The sequence below is a fragment of the Myotis yumanensis genome, unplaced genomic scaffold (assembly GCF_028538775.1).
Source record: "Myotis yumanensis isolate MYYU_CA2020_CCGP unplaced genomic scaffold, mMyoYum1.0.hap1 SCAF_23, whole genome shotgun sequence".
In the NCBI taxonomy this organism is placed as follows: Eukaryota; Metazoa; Chordata; class Mammalia; order Chiroptera; family Vespertilionidae; genus Myotis; species Myotis yumanensis.
In genome coordinates this window covers 6,402,147-6,429,362 of record NW_027223774.1, presented here as the reverse complement: position 1 = coordinate 6,429,362, position 27,216 = coordinate 6,402,147, and the positions used below count along the sequence as shown (strand labels likewise).

At 42.6% G+C, this 27,216-nt stretch overlaps 2 protein-coding genes across 2 annotated transcripts; both read right to left on the bottom strand.

Moving 5' to 3' along the window:
• Positions 1-934: 934 nt before the first annotated feature.
• Positions 935-16,185, bottom strand: LOC139000369 (zinc finger protein 850-like). Its single transcript, XM_070402596.1, has 4 exons — positions 15,959-16,185; positions 14,943-15,069; positions 4,786-4,853; positions 935-4,257 (listed from the first exon to the last, which is right to left on the bottom strand). Exons 1-4 carry the CDS (start codon positions 15,989-15,991, stop codon positions 2,464-2,466), a joined length of 2,022 nt encoding a protein of 673 aa, XP_070258697.1. The 5' UTR covers positions 15,992-16,185; the 3' UTR covers positions 935-2,463.
• Positions 16,186-23,859: 7,674 nt separating this feature from the next.
• On the bottom strand, positions 23,860-26,803 carry LOC139000308 (zinc finger protein 850-like). The gene has a single exon (XM_070402547.1). It carries the CDS (start codon positions 26,801-26,803, stop codon positions 24,935-24,937), a length of 1,869 nt encoding a protein of 622 aa, XP_070258648.1. The 3' UTR covers positions 23,860-24,934.
• Between the last annotated feature and the right edge of the window lie 413 nt (positions 26,804-27,216).

Here is a 27,216-nt window from a genome sequence, read left to right as displayed (position 1 = left end):
GTGGAAGAGCCACACTCAAGGGGCCAGAGAGCCGCATGTGTCTCGTGAGCCGCAGTTTACTGACCATTGGTTTATGAAATCAATAAAACTATTTTAAAAATCAATTAAATATGTGTATTAATTTAGTAGAATAAATTAAAATATTTTAAAATATATTTTTATTGATTTCACAGAGGAAGGGAGAGGTAGAGAGAGAGAAACATCAATGATGAGAGAGAATGATTGATTGGCTGCCTCCTGCAGTCCCAACACTGGGGATTGAGCCCGCAACCAGGGCACCTGCCCTTGACTAGAAACTCACCTGGACCTTTCAGTCCGAAGGCTGATGCTCTATTCACTGAGCCAAACCAGCTAGGGCAATTAAAATATTTTTTAAGGAAAAAAATATTAAAACATATTACTCCAATACAAAAAATGTTTATTTTCTATAGTAAAAATGCACTAAATGAGTGAAATGCCAACATCCATCTTTGTTGTTCCACAATTCTTTTGTTAAAGAAAACTGCCTAAACTCATAGCACATCAGGCAGAGCATATGATGTTTTAAGAAAGATACACGCTCAGGAAACACACGTTTGAGAGAAGGCTCAGCATAAATTCCTAGAAAATATACAAACAGTGAAGCAGCACTACAAACATCTCAAAAAAAAAAGTTTAGCCCTTACAGATTTGGCTCAGTGGATAGAGCATCGGCCTGTGGACTGAAGGGTCTCAGATTCCAGTCAAGGGAATATACCTTGGTTGCGGTCACATCCCCAGTGTGGGGTGTGCAGGAGGCAGCTGATTGATGTTTCTAGCTCTCTATCCCTCTCCCTTCCTCTCTGTAAAAAAAATCAATAATATATATATATATATATATATATATATATATATATATATATATTTTTTTTTTTTTTACAGTTTAAATCAATTCTTGACTGAACAAATTATTCTCTAGGATGTGGAGATTGTGAATCCCTAACACACTGCTGAAAAATGTAAAAAACTACAATCAGTTAAAGTTTATTTTCTATTTTTAAAGAATAGCTTAGTAATTTTTAGAGAGAAGGGTGAGGGAGAGAAACATTGATGAAAGAGCCCCCCCATGCACACCCACTTCTGTGGATCTAGCCCACAAGCCAGACCCTGGTGGTGTATTCTGGTTAGATCACAATTTGCTAATGTCTGTAAATTTAAACATTCATCTACTCAAAAACCCAGACTATGCACTGAATTTTTGACAAAGGTAAATAACACACACACACACACACACACATATATGTAAAATTACACAGAAATGTTTGTACGAGACTTTTTAGGAAATAAACAAATATTTAAATGGACAAACTGATGGTGATATATCAATGATAAGAATATCTATCAGAGCCCTAACTAGTTTGGCTCAGGGTATACAGTGCTGGCCTGTGGACCAAAGGGTCCCAGATTCGATTCTGCTCAAGGGCATGTACCTTGGCTGCAGGCACATCTCCAGTAGGGAAGGTGCAGGAGGCAGCTGATGGACTGAGCGATGTTTCTAACTCTCTACCCATTTCACATCCTCTTTGTAACATCAATAAAATATTTTTTTCAGAGCTTTTATATTTGAGCATTTGTGTTTATTCTTCATTGAACTTTTTAAAACATTACTATACTTGAATATTAAAACAAAAACCAAACCAAGTAGTGAGCATATTAAGGTTACAGTCCTTCCCTCATTCACTACTGTATATAAAATGCCAGCAGTGAGTGTTATTGACTGGCCCCATTAAGAGGTCTGACACTGAACACCACCCCTAGGATGATGGTCATCATCTTCATATGCTTCTGCATTGTAATGGCACCATCTTTCTGGATTTGGATCAAAGTCCACCAGTACAAAGCAAAGAGACATGAGACTGGCAGTTCTTCCACTGATGACTCAGGCACTCAATTAATTCATCACTGGCATTCAGGGAAAGCATTCCCTCTGCAACATGTTTACTGGGGCCAACAGTAATAAGTCCTAGGTGGCAACGCATAACAGGGAAACAAGAAAGAACTATGGGATCAGGTATTCTTCATTTTCTTCAACAAAAAAGACAGCAGAGTTAGCTTTGCTGGGCACATGAGGATGGAGATTGATGGCATTTGTAGGGACCTTATAGGTGGTTCAGGTGAAATACCATCAACAACAGAAATAAGAAGGGGCATAGATCTGGCAGGACATCTCTGTATGTTAGCAAGTGCAACATAATTACACAGTGATCCAACATAAAACAAAGACAATAACTAAAACACTAATTGGAAGTTTATATAATGTAGGTGATTAAATGTATGAGACACAATTCCGAAAAATGAGGATTCACAAATTTTCTTGTACTAATGTTAAGTCCTAACTAAGAAACTACATTTCCTACACATCTAAGAAATTTCTCACATTTGGCCTCATATATGCGGAGAGCGAATTTAGAAATTTGGCTGAGAGATACCTCATATTAATTGCACTCATAATGGCTTTTCCCCATTGTGAACTCTCTGATGATATTGGAGACCATTGGGACCTGTAAAAGTTTTCCCACATTCAAAGCATTGATAAGGCTTTTCTCCAGTGTGAACTCTCTGATGAGATTGGAGACCATTGGGACCTGTAAAAGTTTTCCCACATTCATTGCATTGATAAGGCTTTTCTCCAGTGTGAACTCTCTGATGATACTGGAGACCATTACAACTTGAAAAAGATTTTCCACATTCACTACATTGGAAAGGCTTTTCTCCTGTATGAACTCTCTGATGATGATGAAGGACCGTCTTACTAGCAAAAGATTTTTGACATTCACTGCATTGATAAGGCTTTTCTCCAGTGTGAGTTCTCTGATGATATTGGAAACCTTTTCTACTTTTAAAACATTTCCCACATTCGCTGCATTCATAAGGCTTTTCTCCCGTATGAACTCTCTCATGACGACGAAGGTCGATCTTAATGGCAAAAGATTTTCCACATTTACTGCATTGATAAGGCTTTTCTCCAGTGTGAACTCTCTGATGATATTGGAAACCACTGAAACTTTGAAAACATTTTCCACATTCACTGCATTTAAAAGGCTTTTCTCCCGTATGTACTTTCTGATGAAGATGAAGACTGTTCTTACTGGTATAAGATTTTCCACATTCACTACATTGAAAAGGCTTTTCTCCTGTATGAACTCTCTGATGATGATGAAGGACTATCTTAGTGATAAAAGATTTTTGACATTCAGTGCATTTATAAGGCTTTTCTCCTGTATGAAGTCTCCGATGATAATGAAGGGCAGTGCGCTGGGTAAAAGACTTTTCACATGCACTACATTGATAAGGCTTTTCTCCAGTGTGAACATTCCGATGACATTGAAGACCTACTCTACTTTTAAAAGATTTTCCACATTCACTGCATTTATAAGGTTTTTCTCCCGTATGAACTCTTTGATGACAATGAAGGGTGGTCTTACTGGTAAAAGATTTTTGACATTCACTGCATTGATGAGGCTTTTCTCCAGTGTGAACTCTCTGATGATATTGGAGACTTTCTCTAGATTTAAGTGATTTTCCACATTCACTGCATTTATAAGGCTTTTCTGCCGTATGAACTCTCTGATGACGATTAAGTTCGAAATTAGTGGGAAAAGACTTCCCACATTCACTACATTTGTAAGGCTTTTCTCCTCTATGAAGTCTCTGATGATTATGAAGGACATTGCTCTGGGTAAAAGATTTCCCACATTCACTACATTGATAAGGCTGTACTCTAGTGTGAACACCCCGATGATATCGGAGACCTCCTCTACTTTTAAAGGGTTTTCCACATTCACTGCATTTATAAAGTTTTTCTCCCGTATGAACTCTCTGATGACGATGAAGGACGGTCTTAGTGGTAAAAGATTTTTGAGATTCACTGCAATGATAAGGCTTTTCTCCAGTGTGAAGTCTCTGATGATATTGGAGACCACTCCTACTTAGAAAACATTTTCCACATTCACTGCATTTAAAAGGATTTTCTCCCCTATGAAATCTCTGGTGACAATGAAGGTATGTCTTCTGGGTAAAAGATTTTCCACATTCACTGCATTGAAAAGGCCTTTCTCCTGTATGAACTGTCTGATGACGATGAAATTTGGACTTACATGTAAAAGATTTACCACATTCAGTGCATCGATAAGGCTTTTTTCCAGTGTGAACCCTCTGATGATATTGAAGAACACTGCTCCTTGTAAAAGATTTTCCAGATTCACTGCATTGATAAGGCTTTTCTCCAGTGTGAACTCTCTGTTGAAAATGAAAACCAAAAAATATTTACCACATTAAGAGCACACATAACAACCACTCCCAAGATGGACACCTTTTTTCTGAATAAATGTGTGGGAGCAACTAATGTCTTTCTTACATTCTTTTCTGCTGAAATAATTTTTTCTCCTTTGAAATGCCAGCACACTCATCAAAATAGCATTTGGGCTGTCCCTGGTCTGAGTAGCCTTTAGGTGGAGATGTCCTGAGCCATTAAGGACAACCTGCCCAACATCCCTGCATGTGAAATGATTCTGGGACACATTGAACTTCCAGCTGTTTGCAAGTGACAGCCTTTCCACACCTCTAATGAAAGTCTTCTCTCTCACATGCTTTGGTGAAATTTTGCACACAAAGAAAATCTTTTTGCACATGCCCCACAGCTCAACAGTATCTGTCTGTGTTGTGTTCCCTATAGCTCCATCATGTGCAAAATGTTTCCCAGGACTAGCCCACAACTCTCACAGGGTGACTCTTCTGGGAAGACAAGGGTAAATTTGGATTCCTTGCCTGTGACAATCTTCCAGAAACCTTTTGTTCAGTCGGGACCTCCACATTCTCTTCTCCACAGCAGCAACCTGAAAACAAGGAAACGTAGCTGAAGTGCGTGTTGACCTAATAAAAACAGAATATTTTCCACACAGATGTTTCTCTGTCATGACTAGACATGATTCCCTACAACGATTTTCAAGACAAGTGAGTCAGACTCTCAGGAAATAGCTGTTATATATAACATGGCCCAAACGGTCACTGGATGATCAAAATCTCACTAAGGGAGGACAGAAGCATAGGCTGGCACAAAAAGAAGAGAGGTAGTGTCTGCTCGTTATTACTCCACAAATGGCTTCCTTTAGGACCTTTCATGCTGGTGATATGAGTCTGTGTAGAATAATTTCAATATGATCAAAACCACAAATGATCAATCCAATTAGAGCACGTGATGTTCAACGCCAACATAATAACACATGTGCACTCTAAGGCCTGAAGGTATGGAACAGTATTGTAGTGAAATAAAGAGAGATTTGTGAAAGAGGTAGAGGTGCAAAGTTTAGAGAGGTTAAGGTTATCCACGGGCTGGGAATCCGAGTGGAATGATCAGTATTAACACTTGGAGTGCGGGTGAATTTCCCGCCAAAATATAAGATGGCTCTGTCTTTTGGTTTTGTTCCATCCACCAAAAGGGTGGATTACAAACAAATATTTGGTAATACGCAGTTACAATCGGCCCGAGTTTACACGTTTCCCGCACTCCACCGCAAATCTATATGAACCGAGTTAAAGACGGCTCCCGCGGAGTACGCGCAATTCACGCGAGCCGACTTAACTCGTTTCCCGCACTCCAAGTGTTAAAACTGAAAAGTGTCAACATTAAGTAAGAAGAAGTAGAATTGGGTGAGGAGTGGGCAATGGTAAGACAACACTGTTGAACAAAATGGGTTCCTAGTTATGAATGTAACAAAGCCCATGCGTGAAAACTGTCCCACAGCCCTTCACCAAGGCAAGACTGCCTCCGGGTCTAGCCCAGAGGTCCTCAAACTACGGCTCGCGGGCCACATGCAAATACAAATATTGTAATTGTTCCCTATTTGTTTTCTTACTTCAAAATAAGATATGTGCAGTGTGCATAGGAATTTGTTCATAGTTTTTTTAAAAACTATAGTCTGGACCTTCAACAGTCTGAGGGACAGTGAACTGGCCCCCTGTTTACAAAGTTTGAGGACCTCTAGTCTTGACTATCATTGATAAAGTCATGTTTCTCCTGTGATGCACAAAGGATTCTGCCTCTTAAATCCCAGTTGAGCCACTGCATGGGATAAATTATGCAAATCTTAAAAAGAAAAACTAAAAAGATGGATGGTCAGCACTGTGGTAGAACAACAAAGCACAAAGGAGATCACAGACAAAAGACCTATGAGAGTGACATCAGCAAGATGGCAGAATGAGAGAGAGAGAGAATCTTTCCCCATCCCAGAGTAAGTAGACAGCTATCCATGAGAAAAACATTCCACAGGAAATGAGAATAAGAGTACCATGAATCCAAAAAGGAATACAGAATACCAAATAAGGACAACTGCATAGAAAGGATGACAGTAAATTGGGTGAAGAAGCACATTTGAGAATACCTGAGGTCAAAAACAAGGGTTAATAATAACTAAATAACGAGCGAACTGACTAAGTAAATAAATAAATACAGTAAGGGTCAGCTCTAGCTGGTTTACTCAGTGGATAGAGTGTCAGTCTGGGGATTGAAAGGTCCTAGGTTCAGTTCCAGTCAAGGTCACAGGCCGAGGTTGTTGTGGATTCAGTTCCAGTAAGGGGGCATGCAGGAGGCAGCTTACCAGTGATACTCTCTCATCATTAATGTTTCTCTCTGTCTGTCTCCCTTCCTCTGAGAAATCAATAAAAATGTATTAAAACAAGTGTTAGTCCTAGCTGGTTTAGCTCAGTGGATAGAGCATCAGCTTTTAGACTAAAGGGTCCCAGTTCCATTCAAGGCAAAGGCACATGACCGCTGGGGGACGTGCAGGAGGCAGCCAATCAATGATTCTCTCTCATCATTGATGTTTCTATCTCTCATTCTCTCTCCCTTGTTAAATCAATAAAAATATATTTAAATAAATAAATAAAAATAACGGGTTACCGTTACCACTATCAGCCACTGTGCTTCTATTCTCATTCATCCTAGTGGCCTGTTCTCTAAAAAACTAGAAATTTTTTATTTTAAACACCACAAAAAACAACCAAACAAAAAAAACAACACACCACAGATTGCCCTGGTCAGTGTGGCTCAGTTGGATGGAGCATCCTCCAGTGTATCGAAGGGTGGTGGGTTCGATTCTCATTTAGGGCACATATCAGAATGAGGTTTTCATATCTGGTTTGCATGTGTGCAGAAGGCAGCCAGCAGATTGATTTTTCTCCCCCACCTCTATCTGTCTCTCTCTTTCTCCATTTCTCCTCCTCTCTATGTAAAAGGAATCTAATTATATAAACAGCTAGGGGCCCTGGCGGCCTAAATGACCGAACTGACAACCGAACACCGGAAGTCAATCCTGACCCGACACTGACTGCCGAGTCTGGAAGTCTGGCAGCGCCAGGCGGGAGTCAGAGGTGGGAGTCAGTCCTGGGAAGGTGTCATTTCCGGGTCATGTAAGTGGAAACCGTGAGATATAGAAACATGGAAGACCTATCCCTCCACCTGAGGAGCTATTGGCAGAAGTATAGTAGGGAACCAGAACTCCCACCAACTGAGAACAATAACGAATACCCATTTCGCCCCCCACCCCCACCGAATCACACACACACACAGACACCTACAAATCCTGGGCCAAGTGGGGAACCTGGACTTCTACTCTCTTCTTGAAATAATGAGATAGCATCTCACCCTTCCCTTACAAGAGCAGTAACAAAGCAACCCAGATAAAATGGCTTGAAAAGATCCAAAGTTTCATAATGCTCAACATTTCTAGGTGTCAATGATCAAATTAGTCATACAAAGAAGCAGAAAGATCTAAAACTGAATAAAAAAGATAATAGAGACTAACACTATTAGAGATGATAGAGTTATTTGATAATAAGTTTAACGCAGCCATCAAAACAATCCTTTTTTTTTTAAATATATTTTATTGATTTTTTACAGAGAGGAAGGGAGAGAGAGAGTTAGAAACATCGATGAGAGAGAAACATCGATCAGCTGCCTCCTGCACATCTCCCACTGGGGATGTGCCCGCAACCCAGGTACATGCCCTTGACCGGAATCAAACATGGGACCTTTCAGTCCGCAGGCCGACGCTCTATCCACTGAGCCAAACCGGTTTCGGCCAAAACAATCTTTACATGAGTGATTTTGAACATCCTTAAATGGGAAAAAAAAGCAAGTTATGGCAAGTAAATAGAAAGTCTCAGCAAAGAAAATGAAGCTATAAAGAAAACCAGATGAAAATAATAGTACAGAAGACTATAATAACTGAAATAAATAACTCAGTGAATAGGCTGAAAGCAGAAAGGATAAAACAGAGGAAACACTTAGGGAACTAGAAAATATAACCATAAAAATATTCAATGAGAATAGAGAGAAAATGGGCTTGAAAACAGCAACAGAAAAAGATCAGAACCACAGGAACCAGTGGCGTCATAACAACAAAAACAACAATAGAAAACACACCACAAAATAAAACTGTAACATTTGGAGTCCAAGAAGAAATAAAAGAAGATGGAACTGAAAGAGTACTTGAAGAAATAATGGCTGAAAAATCTTCCAATTGGTCAAAAGACAGAAATCCTCAATTTTAGAAGGAGAGCAAATACAAAATGAAATAAACCCAAAGATAGCAATTACCCATATCATAGTCAAATTTCTGAAAAATAAAAACAAAGAAAAGAATCTTGAAAGTTCTGAATGACAAATAGCACTTCCTCTATAAGGAAAAAGTAACTCTCATGACAATACGTTTTCCTTTTCTTTTTTTAAATATATTTTATTGATTTTCTACAGAGAGGAAGGGAGACAGAGAGTTAGAAACATCGATGAGAGAGAAACATCGATCAGCCGCCTCCTGCACATCTCCTACTGGGGATGTGCCCGCAACCCAGGTACATGCCCTTGACCGGAATGGAACCTGGGACTCTTGAGTCCGCAGGGTGACGCTCTATCCACCGAGCCAAACCGGTTTCGGCTACAATACGTTTTCCATTAGAAACCAGAAAGTCTAAAAATAAAAGAACTGTCAACAGAGTCCTATTTCCAGTGAAAATACCCTTCAGCAATATGGGGAAAATCAAGGCTCCTCAGGAAAGAGAACACAAATGTAAAGAAGAATTGATAAAGGATAATATCCAAATCTCAAAAAATAAATGAAATATATTCAATATCATCTCTCTAGATAAACTCAAATTTGTTCCTCCAGTACTTACTTACCAGGATAGCTAAAATTAAATAGATTTATAATATTAATTATTGGCAAGTATCTGCAGGATCTGGAACTCTCAGTCACTGCTGGTGGTTGTATCACTTGGATAAAAGGATGTGCAAAATGGTACCTTCTGCCCTAACTGGTTTGGCTCAGTGGATGGACCACTGGCCTGAGCACTGGGGGGTCTCGGGTTCGATTCCAGTCAAGGGCATGTACCTTGGTTGCGGGCAATTCCCCAGTGGGGAAGTGCAGGAGGCGGCTGACCGATGTTTGTCTCTCATCGATGTTCCTAACTGTCCATCCCTTTCCCTTCCTCTCTGTGGAAAAATCAATAAAATATATTTAAAAAAAAAAAAAAAAAAAAGAAGATCCAATTCTGCCACTCAGTAACCTTGAAAAATGAAAGAAGATTTATCCTGATTAAGAACTCTGAAGAGGGGAAAAACCAAGATGGCGGCATAGGTAAACACCGGAGATTGCTGCCTCGCACAACCACTTCAAAACTGCAACTAAAAGACGGAAAGGACATCATCCAGAACCACAGAAAGGCTGGCTGAGTGGAAATTCTACAACTAGAAGGAAAGAGAAAAGCATACCGAGACTCAGGGGCGGTGCGGTGTGGAAGTAAAATACAGAGGTACAGAGGCACATGCGGAGAAGGTGGGTGGCTGAGGACACAGTTGCCTTTTTCAATCGGGAGGGAATCTCAAGCTCTGAACTCCAATTCCGGGGGAGTCTCGTGGGGACCCAGAGTAATACGGCAGAAACAGAACTGTCTGGCATGGGTCAGAATTCGCGGGCAGCTTTCTCTCGGGGTGCTTGCAGCAATTGCAGGCACACTGAGAAGCAGGGCCACTGAGGGCAGGACTGAGAGCAGCCATAACTGCTCGCACCGCCCGATTGATTTCCTGGGACCCTGCCCTGCCCAAGCCACTAGGCTTTGGCATATGAAAGGCCTGGCCCGTTGCAATCTGATAATTACCTAACAAACTGCAGCTAGTCCAAGGCCCCAGGGCAACTTGCATTGCTTCACAGCTGGCTCCAGCTGGATAGGCTCAGGCAGAGGCTAGATTAGCACCTACTTAGAGATCTAGGAGCCAGTGTGCTCCGTGGTCAGAGTGGGACCATCCAGATTGCAGCTCCTCTGATCCATAAAGGACACACTCAGGGGGCCGACTCAGAGAGCACCAAAGCCCCATTGAAGCAAGTCTTGCCCCAGAGGGGTGTCTCCAGCACAGAAGTTCTCCCACTGCACACACAGCTGATTCTCACAGCCAATTGGTCTGGAGGTCAATCCCTCCCAGTGTTATCTACAACAATCAAGGCTTAACTACAACAAGACTGTGCACAAAGCCCACAAGGGGGTGGACCAAGAGTGTCTACCTCAGGTTATTGGGGAGGCTGAGCCACTGGGCCCTATAGGACACCTACCTCAGAAAGCCACTCTAACGACACAGCGAAGCATAAAATCATGCGGAGACAAAGAAACAGGACACAAATGACAGAAATGGAGGAAAGCAAACTACTGGATATAGAGTTCAAAACCACACTTTTAAGGTTTTTCAAGAATTTTCTAGAAATCGCCAATAAACTTAATGAGACCCACAAGAAATCTAATGAGACCCTTGAGGTTGTGATAAAGGACCAACTAGATATTAAGCATACACTGACTGAAATAAAGAATATTATACAGACCCTCAACAGCAGACTGGAGGATCGCAAGAATCAAGTCAAAGATTTGAAATACGAAGAAGCAAAAAACACCCAACCGGAAAAGCAAAATGAAAAAAAGAATCCAAAAATATGAAGACAGTGTAAGGAGCCTGTGGGACAGCTTCAAGCGTACCAACATCCGAATTATAGGGGTGCCAGAAGAGAGAGAGCAAGATATTGAAAACCTACTTGAAGAAATAATGACAGAAAACTTCCCCTATCTCGTGAAAGAAATAGACTTACAAGTCCAGGAAGTGCAGAGAATCCCAAACAAAAGGAATCCAAAGCTCCCACTCCCCCCAAAAAAGGGAATCCAAACAGGACCACATTTAGACACTTCATAATTAAAATGCCAAGAGCAAAAGACAAAGGGAGAATCTTTAAAGCAGCAAGAGAAAAACAGTTAGTTACCTACAAGGGAGTACCCATACAATTGTCAGCTGATTTCTCAACAGAAACTATGCAGCCAGAAGGGAGTGGCAAGAAATATTCAAAGTGATGAATAGCAAGAACCTATATCCTAGATTACTGTACCCAGCAAAGCGTTCATTCAGAATCAAGGTCATATAAAGAGCTTCACAGATAAGAAAAAGCTAAAAGAGTTCATCACCAACAATCCAATAGTATAGGAAATGCTGAAAGGTATTCTTTAAGAAGAGGTAGAAGCCCTAGCAAGTTTCACTCAGTGGATACAGCAACAGCGTGTCAACTCAAGGGTCCCAGGTTCGATTCTTGTCAAGGTCATATACCTTGGTTGCAGGCACATCCCCAGCGGGGAGTGTGCAGGAGGCAGCTGATCGATGTTTCTCTCTCATGGATGTTTCTAACTCTCTATCCCTCTCCCTACCTCTCTGTAAAAATTCAATAAACATATATTTTAAAAAAAAAATGAGGAGGAAGAAGAAGAAAAAGGTAAAGATAAAAATTATGAACAACAAATACATATCTATCAAAAAGTGAATCTAAAGATCAAGTGAATAAAAAATCTGATGAACAGATTAAGCTGGTGAATATAATACAATCAGGGGCATAGAAAGGGAGTGGCTGACAATTCTCGGGGGGAAAGGGTTGGGGTGTGGGAAGAGACTAGACAAAAATTGTACACCTATGGATGAGGACAGTGCAGGGGTGGGTAAGGGCAGAGGATGGAGTGGGAACCCGGTGGAGGGGAGCTATGGGAGCAAAAAAGAGGAACAACTATAATAATCTGAACAATAAAGATTTATTTTTAAAAAATAAAATAAAATACATTTAAAAAAACAACAACACATGAAAGATAAGACATTACGGCTATCACAATGAACCACAATGCATCATAAGAGATGGTGATGTTAGCACATGACATGATCCTCCATAGAGAAATTGGTCAAGATCCCACTATGAGATTCTGAAATTAATAAAGAAATTCAGAATCCTGTCCAGGTGGCTCAGTTGGTGAGTGTGCGCTCCTGATGCACCAAGATTGTGGATTTGATCACCCATCAGGGCACATGTAGGGGACAACCAATGAATGCAGAGGTGGGTAGAACAGCTGATCAGTGTTTTCCTCCTTTTCTCTGTCTCCCTTCCTGTCTCTCAAATCAATAAATAAATGCTACCGGTATGTCTCACTGATTGAGCATTGACTCATGAACTAGGAGGTCACAATTCAATTCTTTGTTAGGACACCTCCATTGGTGCAAGCTCAATCACCAGTGGGGGTCGTGCAGGAGGCAGCTGATCAATGACTCTCTCTCATCACTGATGTTCCTATCTCTCTCTCCCCTTCCTCTAGGAAATAAAAAATACATATATTTAAATAAATAAATAATTTAAAGAATAAAGAGCCCTAGGCAGTGTAGCTCACTGAGGAGCGTGCTAGCTTGTGCACTGGAAGACAAGGGTTCGATTCCCAGTCAAAGGCAAGTACTGGGTTGCTGGTCCGATCCACACTCTCAGTAGGGGCACATGTGGGAGGGAACCCATCGATTTCTGTCTCTCTCTCTCTGTCTCCCACGCTCTCTCTCTAAAAAAAAAAAAAAAAAAATCAATGAAAAAAATATCCTCACTATTCAGGTGAAGATAACAGAAGAATAAAGAATTAAATTCAGAAAGGTTACAGGATGCAACATAAATATATAAATACCAGTTCAATTTCTACATACTAACAATATATTCTTTGACAGAAAAATGATGAAGGAACCTGACCGGTTTGGCTCAGTGCAGAGAGCGTCGGCCTGCGTACTTTATGGTCCCAGGTTTGATTCTGGTCAAGGACAGGTATCTTCGTTGTGGGCACATCCCCAGTTGTAGGTGTGCGGGAGGCAGCTGATTAATGTTTCTTTCCCATCAATGTTTCTAACTCTCTATTCCTCTCCCTTCCTCTTTGTAACAAATCAATAAAATATATTAAAAACAAAACAAAATAATGAAAAACCACAACAAAATTTGCAGGAATAAATTCAACCCAAATGTGAAACATCTGTACAGTGAATACTATAAGACAGTGATGAAAGGAATGGAAGAAAACACAAATAACTTGAAAGACAACCTGTGTTCATGGATCTGGAAATGAAATAGGGTGGAGACAGCTGTAGTATACAAAGCAATCTAAAGATTAAATGCAATCCCAATAATTCCAATGGCATTTTACAAAAACATCAATAGAGAATCTTGCAATGGAATCAAAACCTCCACCAACAAAATCAATCTTGAGGGAGAACAAAGCTGGTAGCATCACTCTTCCTGGCTTCAATTTCTTACAAAGACAAAGCAAGCAAGCAGTGTGTTGCTGGAGAAACACAGACACATACATCAATAGAACAGAACAAAAAAACACAAAAATAAGCCCAGGCACAGACTTTCAAGTATCTTTGACAATGCAACAGCCACAGAAGGAAGGAAAGATAGTTTCTTCTTTGAATGGGGCTGGTAATAATCAACATTCCCATGTAAAACAACAAAACTGGACACTGCTGATAAAATTTAACTCAACCTGCAGGACAGAATTAAATGTCAGCGCTAAAACTTAAAATTCTTCAGGACAACCTAGAGAAAACGTTTTGAAGGTTGGTTTTGGACAGGATTTCCTGAATGTGACACCAACCACCACACAAAATAGAAAATATAAACAGTTCAGATTGCAACAAATAAAGAAAAATAGCGCCTTCACTGCACAACAGCAATAAACAAAACGCAACGAAAGGCAATCAAGAGGACAGGAGAAAATACTTGCAAATCATAAGAAGGAATATCTTGGAGATATTGTGGATTCAGCTCTGATCAGCACAATAAATCAAATATTGCGATATAGACAAAAATTCACACAAATAGTTGGAGTCCCCTGGGAATAATGAAGGTATGTTAATACTATACTGCTGGCTAAGAACAATGCAATGACTCTGCCTCATAAGCAAAGTCTATATAACTTCACTAACAATATTTAATTGCTAAGCACCAATAACAAGCATCTGAGCTTGCTAGAATCATGGTGGCACTAGACCTGCAGAACACAGGGTTGCCAACAACATGGACTTCGTAGAAAAGCAGGTGGGGGGAGTAATATCTGCAAAGCATAATTAAGCACATGCAAAAATATGTGTTCCTGTATGTTGTAAGAAATTAATATATAAAATATACATGGTATTCCAAAGATTCTTTAACAAGAAAAAATTAGTTAACAAACTGGATAAGTATGTAGAGACAATTTTTCAAATAATATTTACGCATGACAAATAGGAATACAGAAAATACTTTCTTTTTTTTTTTCCTTCTTCTTCAGAAAATGCTTTCTTCACTACTTTAGGTGGAATCCCTTACATGTCAACAACACTACCAACCACAAGTCCTTCCCTGTGAATGTAGTACAGCAGGGAGTATTGGGACTTCAGGAATACAAGGGAGCAGTGGAACCAATCCTCCCCAGGACAGCAATGACTCTGGAAACTGGAAAAAATCCATCAGTACCACAGTCTACCTGGGAGGACAGAGCACACCATGGGGGATGGGGCCTGGGAAATGGCAAAGCCAAGTCCAGGTCACTGGTGAGAGTGAGGGTCTTACCCAGCGAGGATATAAGTTCAAAGTTCTCCAGCATCACATTCAGGTACAGCTGTCTCTGACCCTCATCAAGGAGGCTCCATTCCTCCCTGGAGAAGTACAGGGCAATGTCCTCAAAGGTCACGCCAACCTGTCAGAATGGAGACAATTGTAACCAGAGCTGTCTCTCTCAGAACCAGTAATTCTACTCCTTATACACCTTCCCCCCCTCAACCTCCTCCAGGGCACCGGGTTAGTGTGGACACCAGGCCGTAATGCCAGTGCAGGCTGCTCTCTCATCACAGTCCCATTACTCACTGTGATGGCCCTCAGCAGAGCAGCTGGGTTGGTGGGAAGGATTGGGGGAGGGGAGGGGAAGGGAGGCAACAATGCCATTTAAGGTCTGGGCGATGCCTGCAGGGTGCCTGCAGGGCCCCAGCCTTCGAACCAAGCAACACCACTGCAGTCTCCTAGATCCTGCCGCCAAGACAAAGCCAAGCCTGGGTTTATGCTTCACCTTTAAGTCCCCACAACAGGTCCCGGGACCATCAGCTCACACTTCCTCCAGATGTGCTCACCACTGGGTAATGTTTACCCCCGTCCCATGTTCAGACCCCAGGTTCACTCCCTCAGCTCTGCCCCCTTCCTGCTCCAATGCCACTGGATCTCGCTGGACTCACCCATGAACTTGGCATATGGCGTGTAGAGAGCTTGTAGTCCAGCCGGATCCAGGACCACCCCAGGCCCCTGATGGACCCACAGCCGGGAAAGCCCCGAATGAGGCTGTGCCGTCCTCCCCGCAACCTCTGCTCTTTCCGTCAATACTCACAGCCACATCCTCAGGGACCTTCAGATGCAAGTCACCCCCGTCTTCTCTGCCCTGCACTTGCTGTGTCCTCAGAAGCCACAACACTCCTCTCTCCCCTCCACCTTCCTCACGGTCCCCCACGCGGGACTGAGCTGCAGGACGGGACAGGCGCCCTCCCCAGGCTGTGGTGTCTGTGTGAGGAGGCGGTGAGGACCCGGGGGACTGAACTCACCTCAGCCCGTCTCCTCGGCGGGGGCGCCGCCATTGCCCTCGTGGGCTGAGCGGGGCGGAGAAGGGAGCAGAAGCCGCTGCAGGAATGGCGGTCCCTGTCCCGGCCCTGGGCGGGTCTGGTGGCGACTCCGAGGTTCAATCCCACGTGTGCGCTGTGAGCACCACTGGAGGCTCAAACCATTGGCTGGGATGCAGGGAGCACCACTCTCCAGGCTTCTCCACCGGACTCTACGACCAGGAAGTGCCGACCGGTTAGACAAAATGGAGAAAAGACTAAAGTTTCCGCTCACCAGAACTTGAAAAACGGAAACGCCCTTTCTGAGCTTCCATTGGCTCAGGCTGGTGGCATTCCACGCGCCGCCTTCTGGGTAATGTAGTTCCCAGCCTCCACGGCCATTGGTCTGTATTTCCTTAGCTGATTCCAGGACTGGTTTTGAGAGCAAATAGCCCAAGAAAATACCAAGTATACTGGAAAGATCAGACGGAGGCCTAATACCGGGACTACAGGCTTTATTAGAGGAGAAGCACCTGCCAGGCTGCCTAGCCAGGGGAGAACAGCAGCACGTGCAAGGGTGGGCACGCCTTTTGAGGGGCGGAATGGGAAGGGGTGGGGGCTTAGTGTACTCGGCGCACACTGATTGGTGGCTTACTGCATCGTCCATACAGGACAAAGGCTTAGGGTATTTGGCAGGTGTGGATTGGTGGTCCAATGTGTAGTCCATATAAGGTACCTGGTTAGTCACTCTGGTATTTCTGGGCAGCAGGTTACGTCATACCCCGCCCACCAGTTGGGGGAAGGGAGGATCTATCAATACACCGGACCCTCAGTGCCTTCAGGGGAGGTGATTTCAAGGATAAGTTTGTTTCTGCAGCACTGGCATGGCTTCCTTTAGCTGCTGGTTTTGCATATCTTTCTTCAGGATCAGCTCTCTTCTGAATGGCAGGCATTGTGTCTTCTTTCAGGCCATTAGGCATCTGTCTCCTTTAGGCTAAATGTTGCTTGCAGAGGTTGCTCAAGTGTCTAACTCATCTAACCTGCCTCCAATGAACGAAGTTAATGTCTCAAAACAGACATCACTATTTAAGAGCCTCTGCTTCTGGGGCCATTCCAAGTGTAGGCTCTGCCTGAGCTTCAGTGTGGATAAGAGGGCCAAGGGACATGTGACAATGGTGAAAGACACTGATCATCGAGATGCAAATTAAAGTAACAATTAGATACCACCTCACAACTGTCAGCATGGCTACCGGTAACAAAGGACAAGTGCTGGTGAGGATATGGAAAAAAGGGAACCCTAGTACACTGCTGGTAGGAATGCAGACTGGTGCAGACATTATGGAATCATAGGGAGTTTTCTAAAAAAAATTAAATATGGAACTGCCATTTGACCCTATGATCACACTAATGAGAATATATCCTAATAAGCCTGAAACAATCATCAGAAAGAATGTATGCACCGCTATGTTCATAGCAGCACAATTTACAATACTTAAGATTTAAAATCAGCCCAAATGTCCATCAGTAGAAGAGTGGATAGGAAAGCTGTGGTTCATTTATAACATGGAATGCTACGCAGCGGTAAAAAGGAAGTATTTCTTAACCGTTCACACAGCATGGAGGGACCTGGAGAGCATCATGCTAAGTGAAACAAGTCAGTCAGAGAAAGAAAAGCATCTCTTGATCACACACATGGATGAAACCAAATTAACAAAATTAACTGAAGAATGGAGTGGATCCAGAGACAGGGAAGCATGGAAGAGAGTGCAGAATCTCAGATGGAACTCGAGGGAGGGTAAAAAAAGAGAGAGAGAGAGAGAGAGAGAGAGAGAGAGAATAAACACCCTTGGGTGAAGATTAAAGAAACATACACACACTCACACATACATACCAAACAAAGCCACTTGAGCATTTTCTTCAGTTCTCTGGCAGCAACAAGAAAGCTCTAGCTTGCTGTGTTCTGGGTTGGCTCTAAATTTGTTTGTAAATCTGTCTTTAGTCAACTCTGTCCCTGGAAATGCTGACACCCGTCCATGTAACTTGAGGGCATTTCTTTCAGAGGGGCATGCAGAGATTGCCCAGACACTAAGAAGCAGAGCCTCTGAGAGCAGCTATAACCGCTAGCCCCGCCCTGTTGATACCCTGGGACCCGCCCCGCCCAAGCCCTACAGGGAGGGTTTTGCTGGATAGCCTAAGGCAGAGGCTAGATTAGCACCTCCCTAGAGATCCAGGAGCCAGGAAACCCAGAGGTCAGAGTGGGACCATCCAGTTTGCAGCTCCATGGAACATAAAGGACACACTCATGGGGCAGACTCAGTGAGCACCAAAGCCCCATTGAAGTAAGTCTTGCTCCAGAGGGGTGTCTCCAGCACAGAAGTTCTCCCACTGCAGACACAGTGGATTCTCATAGCCAATTGGACTGGAGGTCAATTCCTCCCAGTGATACCTACAACAATCAAGGCTTAACTGCAACAAGACTGTGCACAAAGACCACAAGGGGGTGCACCAAGAGTAACCTCCCCAGGTAATTGGGGAGGCTGAACCACTGGGCCCTAGAGGATACTTAGCGCAGAAAACCACTTTATCAACAAAGGGAAGCATATAAAATGCGGAGACAAAGAAAAAGGACACAAATGACAGAAAAGGAGGAAAGCAAACTACTGGATATAGAGTTCAAAACCCCACTTTTAAGGCTTTTCAAGAATTTTCTAGAAACTGCTGATAAATGTAGTGAGATCCTAATCTAGAAAGTAAGCATACACTGACTGAAATAAAGAATATTATACAGACTCCCAACAGCAGACTAGAGGATCGCAAGAATCAAGTCAACAATTTGAAATACCAAGAAGCAAAAAACACCCAACTGGAAAAGCAAAATGAAAAAAGAATCCAAAAATACGAAGATAGTGTAAGGAGCCTCTGGGACAGCTTCAAGTGCACCAACATCCCAATTATAGGGGTGCCAGAAGAAGAGAAAGCAAGATATTGAAAACCTATTTGAAGAAATAATCACAGAAAACTTCCCCTACCTGGTGAAAGAAATAGACTTACAAGTCCAGGAAGCACAGAGAACCCCAAACAAAAGGAATCCAAAGAGGACCACACCAAGACACATCATCATTAAAATGCCGAGACCAAAAGACAAAGAAAGAATCTTAAAAGCAGCAAGAGAAACAAAGTCAGTTACCTACAAGGGAGCACCCATATGACTATCAGCTGATTTCTCAACGGAAACTTTGCAGGCCATAAGGGAGTGGCAAGAAATATTCAAAGTGATGGATACCTAGAACCTACAACCAAGACTACTTTATCTAGCAAAGTTATCATTCAGAATTGAAGGTCAGATAAAGAGCTTCACAGATAAGAAAAAGCTAAAGGAGTTCACCACCACCAAACCAGTATTATATGAAATGCTGAAAGGTATCCTTTAAGAGGAAGAAGAAAAAGGTAATGATACAAATTATGAACAACAAATACACATCTATCAACAAGTGAATCTGAAAATCAAGTGAATAATCTGATGAACACTATGAACAGGTGATTATAATAGAATTAGGGGCATAGAAAGGGAGTGGAATGACTATTCTTGGGGGGGAAGGAGTGAGGGGGATGCGGGAAGAGACTGGAAAATCATTTGAAGGTCAAAATGAGGCAAGAAAATCATCGCAGTGCATGGGATCACAGCATGACGCCCAAAATGTGGGTGAAGGTACAGAGACCAGCCTAAATTACCCAGGTATCATATGGGTCAAACTCTTTTCCGGGATCAAAGGGGAGGCAGACGAACAGCAGCTTACTCTGAAAGAAGGTTTCCCTAGAGAAACCACTGCAGCTGAGAAATGATGGCATTCCCCTGAACACAGGGAGGCCAAGGGTTAGTACTCAGAGGTGTAAAGGGAATGGTTGGAAAGGCATAACTGAAACCATGGAATTAGGAGCTGCAGCTGAACCACTGTGGTACTCATACTATACCTGCTCCAGTGAGGGCTGCACATCATTGGTAGAGACTGTGTCTGATGCTGCAGAAAATAATGGTTAAAAATCCAGCCCTGACCTAACTGGTTTGGGTCAGTGGATAGAGCAGCGGCCTGTAGACTGAAGGGTCCCAGGTTCAATTCCGATCAAGGGCATGTACCTTGGTTGTGGGCACATCCCCAGTGGGAGGTGTGCAGGAGGCACCTGATCAATGTTTCTCTCTCATCGATATTTCTAACTCTCTATCCCTCTTCCTTCCTCTCTGTAAAAAAACCAATAAAATATACTTAAAAAAATCCAGCCCTTGAATCTGACACTTGTCTGTGGTGTAAATTTGGGGAGCTGACTTCATTTCTCAGATACTGATGTTTTTCAGCAATATGATGAGTTTCTAGTTGTCCAGGTTGCTGTGAGAATTAAGAGAGAAAATGCTCAAAAATCTAACCCTGGAATCCTGGCAACAAGTACTCACCTTGTTCCTTGTATTGATCTTGGAAGGCCAGAGTAAGCGCCATCAATCATCTGCATGTCACATTCAGCCACCTGAGACTCAGGGAGCTCTAGGGAGTCTGCTGGACATTCCCAGGTGGGGCCCACCACAATGACAACTGAGTGCCCACAGCACCTGCCTCCCTGCAGCAGAGTCAGTGGCTTAGTGTAGGTCCCATTTCTTATTAAAATGCACCCAAAGACAAAGGTGCTTGTGGGCATCAGGGGAGTGAGAAGTGCCTACCTGAGAATGTCTCAACAGGGAGAGGCTGGAGTTGCAAGGAGACTGAGACTGAGAAAAATCAATGCTGAGAGAGAATCATTGATCAGCTGCCTCCTGCATGCCCCACATTGGGGATGAAGCCAGGACACAGGCATCCTCCCTGACTGTGAATGGAACCCTGACCTCCTCATTCATGGGTCCCTATGGAACCACTGAGCCATGCCAGCTGTCTTCTCAACAATCGTGTTCCTATCTCTTGCTCCATCCCCCTTGTTCTATGAAAGCAACGAAAATGTTTGTTAAAATCAATTAAAATATTTATTTAAAAAATATTAACAAGTATTATTCTAATAAGAAAAAAGAAACAAACCACTTAAGACTTTTGAGAAAAGGCTCACCAAAAATTCTTACAAAAAATACAATCAAACAATAGTGAGGTAGAATCACAAAATTACAGAGTATCTTTAAACTACAGGCCTGGTCCCCGACATTCCTACACAGAGGGCAGCCTTCATCCCGGGCTCTGCCCTTTTGCACCCCGAAGCCCTGGGAAGATGTCTGACTGACAAAGGTAAATAACACTTAAATCCATATAAAGAATTACACAAAAATGTTTGTACCAGCTTTATTAGAAATAACCAAATATTTATTAAAATGGACACATGATGGTGATATATTCAAAGATAAGAATATCTACCAGGGCCCTGGTTGGTTTGTCTCTGGATAGAGCATAGGCCTGCAGACCGAAGGGTCCAGATTCGATTCCAGTCAAAGGCATGTACCTTGGTTCAAGATGCCTTCCTAGCCCGGGCTCTAGTCCAGGCTTATGCAGGAGGCAACCAATAGATGTGTTTCTTTCACATCGATGTTTCTGTCTTTCCCTCTCTCTTCCACTCTCCAAAAAAAATCAATGAAGAAATATCCTCTGGTGAGGATTAACAACAACAAAAAGAATATTTATAAAAAAGAGACTTACTAATGTATCTTTAATAAATGTCAAAGAATTTATGAAATATAAATTAAAGCAGGAAAATACTTAGAAGAAGCAAAGATAAGTACTAAAATGGAATGTAAATTCCTGGTTACCAGGAAAGCTGTGAAGAACAGGGACAGATTAAACGAGGTCATGAAACAACTACACAGTCATAGATATGATCAGTATTATGAGTAGAACTAGTGGCCCAGGGCACGAAATTCATGCCCATTAAAAGGGAATTAATTGCACTAACCGGTTTAGCTCAGTGGATAGAGCATCGGCCTACAGACTCAAGGGTCCAGGGTTCCATTCCGGTCAAGGGCATGTACCTTGGTTGCGGGTACATTCCCAGTGGGGAGTGTGCAGGAGGCAACTGATCGATGTTTTTCTCTCATTGATGTTTCTAACTCTCTATCCCTCTCCCGTCCTCTCTGTAAAAAAAATCAATAAAATATATATTTTTTAAAAAGGGAATTAATTAGCAAACTGGCCACCTGTCAATTCCGTGAGGAAAGTGCTCCCTCCTCTCTCCTGTCAAGGTCCGGGATGCAGGAGAACGGGCTTCATGGCTGGCAGGCCACTGACAGCAAGCTATCCAAGAGCGGATTCTGTGAGGAATGGGGGCTCCCTCCTTTCTACTGTCAGGGTCTGGTTTGAAGGTCAGCCATACCCCCGGTTAAGCCAGACCCAGAGTTCTACCATGCTGTGGTCTCCACTTCAGCAATCCAGGACTGACTGCTTCTGGGTGCTCCTGGTGCTCTGAGGGTGGGTTCTTCCCTCAGGCCACACGGGAAACAGCTGGCGAGGGTGCAGACCTTGGCAAAACGACCCAGGATTCAGTGGGTCCACGCTCCGAGGACGGGTTCCTGCCTCAAACACCGCCCTCACTGGAAATAGCTCCAGGAAACAGCTTGAAGGAGGGCGCAGCCATTGCCAAAACAACCCCTGCAGGACTAACTTCCTTCAGCTTGGTCAAGCTTCTGGCTTAATGTTGCACCCAAACAGCTCCAGGAGGGCGCAGCCCTTGGCAAAGCAACCCAGGATTCAGAGGGTCCATGCTCCGTGGGCGGGTTTCTGCTTCAAACCCCGCCCTCACCGGAAATAGCTCTGGGAAACAGCTCAGGGGAGGGAGCAGCCCTTGCCAAGACAACTGGTGCAGGACTGACTTCCTTCTGCTTGGTCGGGATTCTGATGGTCGTGATAAACACCACCCATAGTTTTTATAGAAGTAGATGATGGTTTCAGTTTCATGCACATGTCAATATTTATAAAACAGTATCCTTAACACATATAATTTACGCATTATTGCTGTTATAAAATGGCTAAAGATAAAAAGAAATGTACATTCACCTATTTTGTACCAACAGGTTTTTCAACTCTATATTCAATCCACATTCTTATGCCCTCTGGGCAAGTCTCATTTCAGTGACAGAAAATGTAACAAACAATGAAGTACTTTCACACAAACCAGTGGTCGGCAAACCCAGTAGTCAACAGAGCCAAATGTCAACAGTGCTTCTTTAAAATAGACTGGCCAAGGCCAAAAGCTGACTTCCGTGCATGGGCCGCAAAGTTTCAATCGCACTGTACGCGCACGCCAGCAAATGGTATTTTGAGGAAAAGTCACACTCAAGGGGCCAGAGAGCCGCAGTTTGCCGACCACAGAACCAAACCAAAAATGCTGGCTGGCTCACGGGAGCCACATCTCTGAATTCAAGACACCCTTTGTTTTCCTCTTAGTTTTGCTGCCAGAGCACCAATGGCTCTGATGGGAACATCTGAGAAGCTACAGGAAGACAGAAAACATCTTGATTGTAATCAAGGACAAAGACTGCTTCACAGAAGAAAAACATACCCAGATATCCCTCAGATCTGTGTACACACGGCTCCTATAGTCTTTTCCTCAAAAACATTTCTTGGTGCAGGTTTAGATGAAGACCATTCCATCTAATGGGCTGCAGTCTGGTCCAACAGAAATTAAGTCACTGCAATGGTCCTGAAACCAGTGCCCATCACCCATGCAATTGTAGGCATTATGGCACATGGCCCTCTGCAAGACCTGGACAGGAGGTTCCCTTCAAATGTCTTAGCATTCCTTGAAAACAAGAAAAGCATTCAAGCTGCTAGAAAACATACTTGAGGTTGTCACAGCTGCATGCTCTTCGGAGTGGTCTCTGTCTCAAGGCATCCAGCTTCACATGAGGACTAGAGAGACTACACTGTTTCTTGGAAAATTATGGGCAGCAGTGTAAATTTGGCAAAAACTGCTGAGCTAATTTCTGCACCATAGTATTCCCCCAAAGACAAAAATGTTTGAGACCCCATCTAAGTTTTTCACATCATCATGCTTGGAGAGCCCATATCTCCTTATAAACTAACCAATGGAGTCAATTGAACACCCAACATTAAAGAAGTCTTAGGGAAAAACATTCATTATTTTTCAAAGAAAGAGCCGTGAGACTGGCATTTCTTTCATTGGTTACTTAGGCACTCATTGGCATTTACGGAAAGACTGTCCCTGAAAATGGCAGGTCCTCTGCAAGATTATGTTTACTGGGGCCAACAGTAATCAGTCCTATGTGGCAAATCATGACAGAGAAACAAGTAACACAAAGGGCCCAGGTATTCCTCATTTTCTTCAACAAATTAGGCAACAGAATTAGCTTCCCTGGGCCCATGAGGATGGTGATTGAGGCCATCTGTAGGGGCCTTTATAAGTGGTTCAGGTGAAACATCTTCAACAACTTAAATATGCAATGACACAGACCTGGCATGACAGCTCTGTATGTTTAACAGTCCAACATAGATACATACGGTTACAACATACAAACAAGAAAACAGAAGAGCAAAAATAGTTGCGGGTACGTTACATGATATAGGTGATTAAATGTATGAGCTAAACAGACTAATGAGACTTCACATATTTTCTTATACAATTGTTAAGTCCTAACTAAGAAACTACATTTTCAACACATCTGAGAAACTTTTCACATTTGAACTCTTTTGTGCAAAGCGAATTTACAAATTGGACAGAAAGGTATCTCATATTAATTACACTCATTAGGACTTTCTCTTGTGTGAACTCTCTGATGACAATGAGGGTGAGAGTCAGTTGTAAAAGACTGTCCACATTCACTGCATTTATAAGCAATTTCTCCTGTATGAACTCTGATGACAGCGAAGGTTGGTGCTACTGGTATAAAATTTCCCAAAGTCACTGCATTTATAAGGCTTTTCTCTTGTATGAACTTAGATGACATTGGAGACCATTGCGACCTGCAAAGTATTTCCCACATTCACTACATTAATAAGGCTTTTATCAAGTGTGAACTCTCTGATGACTGTGAAGGTTGAACTTAGTGGTAAAAGATTTCCCACATTCACTGCATTTATAAGGCTTTTCTCCTGTATGAACTCTCTGATGATAACCAAGATTACGGTTGGTGATAAAAGTCTTCCCACATTCTCTGCATTTAAAAGGCTTTTCTCCCGTATGAACTCTCTGATGAGTACAAAGGTCAGTCTTACTGGTATAAGACTTCCCACATTCAGTGCATTTATAAGGCTTTTCTCTTGTGTGAACTCCCTGATGACGATGAAGTTGAAACTTAGTGGTAAAAGACTTCCCACATTCAGTGCATTTAAAAGGGTTTTCTCCAGTGTGAAGTCTCTGATGTCTGTGAAGGTGGCCCTTAGTGCTGTAAGCTTTCCCACATTCACTGCATTTATAAGGCTTTTCTTCTGTGTGAACGCTCTGATGACCTTGAAGGTGGGCCTTAGTGGTAAAAGATTTCTCACATTCACTGCATTTATAAGGCTTTTCTCCTGTGTGAACTCTCTGGTGACTGTGAAGGTAGGCCTTAGTGGCAAAAGATTTCCCACATTGGCTGCATTTATAAGGCTTTTCTCCTGTGTGAACTCTCTGGTGACTGTGAAGGTAGGTCTTAGTGGCAAAAGATTTCCCACATTCACTGCATTTATACGGCTTTTCTCCTGTATGAACTCTCTGATGACGACGAAAATTACTGCCGGTGATAAAAGACTTCCCACATTCACTACAGTGATAACGCTTTTCTCCAGTGTGAACACTCTGATGATAACGAAGGTCAGTCTTACTGGTATAAGATTTCCCACATTCAGTGCATTTATAAGGCTTTTCTCCTGTGTGAACTCTCTGATGACGACGAAGGTCAGTCTTACCGGTATAAGATTTCCCACATTCAGTGCATTTATAAGGCTTTTCTCCTGTGTGAACACTCTGATGACAACGAAGGTCAGTCTTACTGGTATAAGATTTCCCACATTCAGTGCATTTATAAGGCTTTTCTCCTGTGTGAACTCTCTGATGTCTGTGAAGGTAGGCCTTAGTGGCAAAAGACTTCCCACATTCAGTGCATTTAAAAGGCTTTTGTCCTGTGTGAACTCTCAGATGACAATGAAGTTGAAACTTAGTGGTAAAACACTTCCCACATTCAGTGCATTTATAAGGCTTTTCTCCTGTGTGAACTCTCTGATGTCTGTGAAGGAAAAACTTAGTGGCAAAAGATTTCCCACATTCACTGCATTTATAAGGCTTTTCTCCTGTATGAAGTATCTGATGACGACCAAGGTTACTGCTGGTGATAAAAGATTTCCCACATTCACTGCAGTGATAGGGTCTCTCTGCAGTGTGCACTCTATAATGATGACGTAAAAGTTTAGTCCTATAGGTGTAAGCTCTCCCACATTCACTACATATATAAGGCTTTTCTCCAGTATGAATGTTCTGAAGACCATGAAGGTTATTGCTCCCGGTAAAAGATTTTCCCTGCAAATTGTATTCATAAGGCCTTTCTGCTGTGAGAACTCTCTGATCATAATGGAGGGCACTGCTATTGGTAAAAGATTTTCCACGTTCACTATGCTCATAAGGCCTTTCATTAGTGTGCAAAGCTTCATGATCACCTAAGCTGTTAATACTGCTAAAAGCTTTCCCATGTTCACTGTGCTCATAAGGCCTTTCTTCAGTGTCACTTCGCTGTAGATAATACAAGCTAGAAAATTTGGTAAAATATTTCCCACATTCAGAGCACACAAAACATTGACTTCCAGCATTGAAATCTTTTTCCTGAATAAACGTGTGGGTGCAGGTAATGTTTTTCTTACATTCTTTTCTGGTGTAATAATTTTTTGTCCTTTGAAATGTCATCTCCTGTGTCAAAATAGCATTTGGACTGTCCCTGGTCTGAGTAGCCTTTAGGTGGAGATGTCCTGATTCGGTAAGGACACCCTGCCCAACCTCTACCCATGAGAAACGATTCTGGGACACAGTGAAATTGCAGCTGTTTGCAAGGGAGATCCTGTCCACACCTCTAATGAAAGTCTTCTCTGTCACATGTTGCTGGTGAAATTTTACAGTGAAATAAAACCGATTTGCACATGCCCCACACCTCAACAGTATCTGTCCGTGTTGTGTTCCCTGCAGCTCCATCACGTGGAAAATGTTTCCCAAGACTAGTCCACAACTCTCACAGGGGTGGCTCTTCTGGGAAGACAAGGCTAACGTGGGATTCGTTTCCTGTGACACTCTTACAGAAACATTCTGTTCAGTCGCTGCCTCCA